Raw genomic sequence first — 7,500 nt, 5'->3', positions numbered from 1 at the left:
TAGAGTAGAACTGAGTAGAGAACAGTAGAACTGAGTAGAGCAGAACTGAGTAGAGTAGTATAGTATAGTAGAGTTAGATAGAATAGAGTGGTATTGATTAGTTAGTTACTTGTGGTCCTATGTATACCAGTGGTGTGTTGGGACATATAGAGTTAGATAGAATAGAGTGGTATTGACTAGTTAGTTACCTGTACGTCCTATGTATACCAGTGGTGTGTTGGGACATATAGAGTTAGATAGAATAGAGTAGTATTGACTAGTTAGTTACCTGTGGTCCTATGTATACCAGTGGTGTGTTGGGACATATAGAGTTAGATAGAATAGAGTAGTGTTGACTAGTTAGTTACCTGTGGTCCTATGTATACCAGTGGTGTGTTGGGACATATAGAGTTAGATAGAATAGAGTGGTATTGACTAGTTAGTTACCTGTGGTCCTATGTATACCAGTGGTGTGTTGGGACATATAGAGTTAGATAGAATAGAGTAGTATTGACTAGTTAGTTACCTGTGGTCCTATGTATACCAGTGGTGTGTTGGGACATATAGAGTTAGATAGAATAGAGTAGTATTGACTAGTTAGTTACCTGTGGTCCTATGTATACCAGTGGTGTGTTGGGACATATAGAGTTAGATAGAATAGAGTAGTATTGACTAGTTAGTTACCTGTGGTCCTATGTATACCAGTGGTGTGTTGGGACATATAGAGTTAGATAGAATAGAGTGGTATTGACTAGTTAGTTACCTGTGGTCCTATGTATACCAGTGGTGTGTTGGGACATATAGAGTTAGATAGAATAGAGTGGTATTGACTAGTTAGTTACCTGTGGTCCTATGTATACCAGTGGTGTGTTGGGACATATAGAGTTAGATAGAATAGAGTAGTATTGACTAGTTAGTTACCTGTGGTCCTATGTATACCAGTGGTGTGTTGGGACATATAGAGTTAGATAGAATAGAGTAGTATTGACTAGTTAGTTACCTGTGGTCCTATGTATACCAGTGGTGTGTTGGGACATATAGAGTTAGATAGAATAGAGTAGTATTGACTAGTTAGTTACCTGTGGTCCTATGTATACCAGTGGTGTGTTGGGACATATAGAGTTAGATAGAATAGAGTAGTATTGACTAGTTAGTTACCTGTGGTCCTATGTATACCAGTGGTGTGTTGGGACATATAGAGTTAGATAGAATAGAGTAGTATTGACTAGTTAGTTACCTGTGGTCCTATGTATACCAGTGGTGTGTTGGGACATATAGAGTTAGATAGAATAGAGTAGTATTGACTAGTTAGTTACCTGTGGTCCTATGTATACCAGTGGTGTGTTGGGACATATAGAGTTAGATAGAATAGAGTGGTATTGACTAGTTAGTTACCTGTGGTCCTATGTATACCAGTGGTGTGTTGGGACATATAGAGTTAGATAGAATAGAGTAGTATTGACTAGTTAGTTACCTGTGGTCCTATGTATACCAGTGGTGTGTTGGGACATATAGAGTTAGATAGAATAGAGTAGTATTGACTAGTTAGTTACCTGTGGTCCTATGTATACCAGTGGTGTGTTGGGACATATAGAGTTAGATAGAATAGAGTGGTATTGACTAGTTAGTTACCTGTGGTCCTATGTATACCAGTGGTGTGTTGGGACATATAGAGTTAGATAGAATAGAGTAGTATTGACTAGTTAGTTACCTGTGGTCCTATGTATACCAGTGGTGTGTTGGGACATATAGAGTTAGATAGAATAGAGTAGTATTGACTAGTTAGTTACCTGTACGTCCTATGTATACCAGTGGTGTGTTGGGACATATAGAGTTAGATAGAATAGAGTGGTATTGACTAGTTAGTTACCTGTGGTCCTATGTATACCAGTGGTGTGTTGGGACATATAGAGTTAGATAGAATAGAGTAGTATTGACTAGTTAGTTACCTGTCCGTCCTATGTATACCAGTGGTGTGTTAGGACATATAGAGTTAGATAGAATAGAGTGGTATTGACTAGTTAGTTACCTGTGGTCCTATGTATACCAGTGGTGTGTTGGGACATATAGAGTTAGATAGAATAGAGTAGTATTGACTAGTTAGTTACCTGTGGTCCTATGTATACCAGTGGTGTGTTGGGACATATAGAGTTAGATAGAATAGAGTGGTATTGACTAGTTAGTTACCTGGGGTCCTATGTATACCAGTGGTGTGTTGGGACATATAGAGTTAGATAGAATAGAGTGGTATTGACTAGTTAGTTACCTGTGGTCCTATGTATACCAGTGGTGTGTTGGGACATATAGAGTTAGATAGAATAGAGTGGTATTGACTAGTTAGTTACCTGTGGTCCTATGTATACCAGTGGTGTGTTGGGACATATAGAGTTAGATAGAATAGAGTAGTATTGACTAGTTAGTTACCTGTACGTCCTATGTATACCAGTGGTGTGTTGGGACATATAGAGTTAGATAGAATAGAGTGGTATTGACTAGTTAGTTACCTGTGGTCCTATGTATACCAGTGGTGTGTTGGGACATATAGAGTTAGATAGAATAGAGTGGTATTGACTAGTTAGTTACCTGTCCGTCCTATGTATACCAGTGGTGTGTTGGGACATATAGAGTTAGATAGAATAGAGTGGTATTGACTAGTTAGTTACCTGTGGTCCTATGTATACCAGTGGTGTGTTGGGACATATAGAGTTAGATAGAATAGAGTAGTATTGACTAGTTAGTTACCTGTCCGTCCTATGTATACCAGTGGTGTGTTGGGACATATAGAGTTAGATAGAATAGAGTAGTATTGACTAGTTAGTTACCTGTCCGTCCTATGTATAACAGAGGTGCGTTGGGACAGATGGAGTCAGATGAGGATGTAGATAGACTGGTCTGTTTCTCTCCTGTCTGGGGGTCCACCACGAACCATACATCCTGCTTCTTACCTACACACACACACACACACACACACACACACACACACACACACAGACACACACACACACACACACACACACACACACACACACACACACACACACACACACACACACACACACACACACACACACACACACACACACATTACTGACGTCCTGACAGCCTCATTACTGATGTCCTGACAGCCTCATTACTGACGTCCTGACAGCCTCATTACTGATGTCCTGACAGCCTCATTACTGATGTCCTGACAGCCTCATTACTGATGTCCTGACAGCCTCATTACTGATGTCCTGACAGCGTCATTACTGATGTCCTGGCAGCCTCATTACTGATGTCCTGACAGCCTCATTACTGATGTCCTGACAGCCTCATTACTGATGTCCTGACAGCCTCATTACTGATGTCCTGACAGCCTCATTACTGATGTCCTGACAGCCTCATTACTGATGTCCTGACAGCCTCATTACTGATGTCCTGACAGCCTCATTACTGATGTCCTGACAGCCTCATTACTGATGTCCTGACAGCCTCATTACTGATGTCCTGACAGCCTCATTACTGACGTCCTGACAGCCTCATTACTGATGTCCTGACAGCCTCATTACTGATGTCCTGACAGCCTCATTACTGATGTCCTGACAGCCTCATTACTGATGTCCTGACAGCCTCATTACTGATGTCCTGACAGCCTCATTACTGATGTCCTGACAGCCTCATTACTGACGTCCTGACAGCCTCATTACTGATGTCCTGACAGCCTCATTACTGATGTCCTGACAGCCTCATTACTGACGTCCTGACAGCCTCATTACTGACGTCCTGACAGCCTCATTACTGACGTCCTGACAGCCTCATTACTGATGTCCTGACAGCCTCATTACTGACGTCCTGACAGCCTCATTACTGACGTCCTGACAGCCTCATTACTGATGTCCTGACAGCCTCATTACTGATGTCCTGACAGCCTCATTACTGATGTCCTGACAGCCTCATTACTGATGTCCTGACAGCCTCATTACTGATGTCCTGACAGCCTCATTACTGATGTCCTGACAGCCTCATTACTGATGTCCTGACAGCCTCATTACTGATGTCCTGACAGCCTCATTACTGATGTCCTGACAGCCTCATTACTGATGTCCTGACAGCCTCATTACTGATGTCCTGACAGCCTCATTACTGATGTCCTGACAGCCTCATTACTGATGTCCTGACAGCCTCATTACTGATGTCCTGACAGCCTCATTACTGATGTCCTGACAGCCTCATTACTGATGTCCTGACAGCCTCAACACATTACTGATGTCCTGACAGCCTCATTACTGATGTCCTGACAGCCTCATTACTGACGTCCTGACAGCCTCATTACTGACGTCCTGACAGCCTCATTACTGACGTCCTGACAGCCTCATTACTGATGTCCTGACAGCCTCATTACTGATGTCCTGACAGCCTCATTACTGATGTCCTGACAGCCTCATTACTGATGTCCTGCCAGCCTCATTACTGATGTCCTGACAGCCTCATTACTGATGTCCTGACAGCCTCATTACTGATGTCCTGACAGCCTCATTACTGATGTCCTGACAGCCTCAACACATTACTGATGTCCTGACAGCCTCATTACTGATGTCCTGACAGCCTCATTACTGACGTCCTGACAGCCTCATTACTGATGTCCTGACAGCCTCATTACTGATGTCCTGACAGCCTCATTACTGATGTCCTGCCAGCCTCATTACTGATGTCCTGACAGCCTCATTACTGATGTCCTGACAGCCTCATTACTGATGTCCTGACAGCCTCATTACTGATGTCCTGACAGCCTCATTACTGATGTCCTGACAGCCTCAACACATTACTGATGTCCTGACAGCCTCATTCCTGATGTCCCGACAGCCCCAACCCATTCCTGACGTCCTGCCAGCCTCAACCCATTCCTGACGTCCTGCCAGCCCCAACCCATTCCTGACGTCCTGCCAGCCCCATTCCTGACGTCCTGCCAGCCCCAACCCATTCCTGACGTCCTGCCAGCCCCATTCCTGACGTCCTGCCAGCCCCAACCCATTCCTGATGTCCTGCCAGCCCCAACCCATTCCTGACGTCCTGCCAGCCCCAACCCATTCCTGACGTCCTGCCAGCCCCAACCCATTCCTGACGTCCTGCCAGCCCCAACCCATTCCTGATGTCCTGCCAGCCCCAACCCATTCCTGACGTCCTGCCAGCCCCACCCCATTCCTGACGTCCTGCCAGCCCCACCCCATTCCTGATGTCCTGCCAGCCCCAACCCATTCCTGATGTCCTGCCAGCCCCACCCCATTCCTGACGTCCTGCCAGCCCCACCCCATTCCCGACGTCCTGCCAGCCCCATTCCTGACGTCCTGCCAGCCCCATTCCTGACGTCCTGCCAGCCCCATTCCTGACGTCCTGCCAGCCCCAACCCATTCCTGACGTCCTGCCAGCCCCAACCCATTCCTGACGTCCTGCCAGCCCCATTCCTGACGTCCTGACAGCCTCATTACTGATGTCCTGCCAGCCCCATTCCTGACGTCCTGCCAGCCTCATTCCTGACGTCCTGCCAGCCCCAACCCATTCCTGACGTCCTGCCAGCCCCAACCCATTCCTGACGCCCTGCCAGCCCCAACCCATTCCTGACGTCCTGCCAGCCCCAACCCATTACTGACGTCCTGCCAGCCCCAACCCATTCCTGACGTCCTGCCCGCCCCATTCCTGATGTCCTGCCAGCCCCAACCCATTCCTGACGTCCTGCCAGCCCCAACCCATTCCTGACGTCCTGCCCGCCCCATTCCTGACGTCCTGCCAGCCCCATTCCTGACGTCCTGCCAGCCCCAACCCATTCCTGATGTCCTGCCAGCCCCAACCCATTCCTGACGTCCTGCCAGCCCCAACCCATTCCTGATGTCCTGCCAGCCCCAACCCATTCCTGATGTCCTGCCAGCCCCAACCCATTCCTGACGTCCTGCCAGCCCCATTCCTGACGTCCTGCCAGCCCCAACCCATTCCTGACGTCCTGCCAGCCCCAACCCATTCCTGACGTCCTGCCAGCCCCATTCCTGACGTCCTGCCAGCCCCAACCCATTCCTGACGTCCTGCCAGCCCCAACCCATTCCTGACGTCCTGCCAGCCCCAACCCATTCCTGACGTCCTGCCAGCCCCAACCCATTCCTGACGTCCTGCCAGCCCCAACCCATTCCTGACGTCCTGCCAGCCCCAACCCATTCCTGACGTCCTGCCAGCCCCAACCCATTCCTGATGTCCTGCCAGCCCCAACCCATTCCTGACGTCCTGCCAGCCCCATTCCTGACGTCCTGCCAGCCCCAACCCATTCCTGATGTCCTGCCAGCCCCAACCCATTCCTGACGTCCTGCCAGCCCCAACCCATTCCTGACGTCCTGCCAGCCCCCAACCCATTCCTGACGTCCTGCCAGCCCCAACCCATTCCTGACGTCCTGCCAGCCCCATTCCTGACGTCCTGACAGCCTCATTACTGATGTCCTGCCAGCCCCATTCCTGACGTCCTGCCAGCCCCAACCCATTCCTGACGTCCTGCCAGCCCCAACCCATTCCTGACGTCCTGCCAGCCCCAACCCATTCCTGACGTCCTGACAGCCCCAACCCATTCCTGACGTCCTGCCAGCCCCACCCCATTCCTGACGTCCTGCCAGCCCCAACCCATTCCTGACGTCCTGCCAGCCCCATTCCTGACGTCCTGCCAGCCCCAACCCATTCCTGATGTCCTGCCAGCCCCATTCCTGATGTCCTGCCAGCCCCAACCCATTCCTGATGTCCTGCCCGCCCCATTCCTGATGTCCTGCCAGCCCCAACCCATTCCTGATGTCCTGCCAGCCCCAACCCATTCCTGACGTCCTGCCAGCCCCAACCCATTCCTGACGTCCTGCCAGCCCCACCCCATTCCTGACGTCCTGCCAGCCCCAACCCATTCCTGACGTCCTGCCAGCCCCATTCCTGACGTCCTGCCAGCCCCAACCCATTCCTGACGTCCTGCCAGCCCCAACCCATTCCTGACGTCCTGCCAGCCCCAACCCATTCCTGACGTCCTGCCAGCCCCAACCCATTCCTGACGTCCTGCCAGCCCCATTCCTGATGTCCTGCCAGCCCCAACCCATTCCTGACGTCCTGCCAGCCCCATTCCTGACGTCCTGCCAGCCCCAACCCATTCCTGACGTCCTGCCAGCCCCACCCCATTCCTGATGTCCTGCCAGCCCCAACCCATTCCTGACGTCCTGCCAGCCCCAACCCATTCCTGACGTCCTGCCAGCCCCAACCCATTCCTGACGTCCTGCCAGCCCCATTCCTGACGTCCTGCCAGCCCCAACCCATTCCTGACGTCCTGCCCGCCCCATTCCTGACGTCCTGCCAGCCCCAACCCATTCCTGACGTCCTGCCCGCCCCAACCCATTCCTGACGTCCTGCCCGCCCCAACCCATTCCTGATGTCCTGCCAGCCCCAACCCATTCCTGACGTCCTGCCAGCCCCAACCCATTCCTGACGTCCTGCCAGCCCCATTACTGACGTCCTGCCAGCCCCCAACCCATT

The 7,500-nt window shown here is 50.3% G+C and overlaps 1 protein-coding gene across 1 annotated transcript in view; it reads right to left on the bottom strand.

The window, feature by feature from the left end:
- LOC311125719 (serine/threonine-protein kinase/endoribonuclease IRE1-like) overlaps nucleotides 1-7,500 on the bottom strand; it is a gene marked incomplete at both ends in the record, with an annotated part of 31,352 nt that overhangs the window by 16,719 nt on the left and 7,133 nt on the right. Inside the window, one exon of the mRNA XM_084199751.1 lies at nucleotides 2,802-2,924. Coding sequence (XP_084055877.1) covers nucleotides 2,802-2,924 — 123 coding nt within the window. The remainder of the gene's footprint in view (nucleotides 1-2,801; nucleotides 2,925-7,500) is intronic.

The sequence above is a fragment of the Coregonus lavaretus genome (assembly GCF_964263955.1).
Source record: "Coregonus lavaretus genome assembly, contig: HAP1_SCAFFOLD_5500, whole genome shotgun sequence".
Taxonomy (NCBI): Eukaryota; Metazoa; Chordata; class Actinopteri; order Salmoniformes; family Salmonidae; genus Coregonus; species Coregonus lavaretus.
This window is presented reverse-complemented; position numbering and strand designations above follow the sequence as displayed.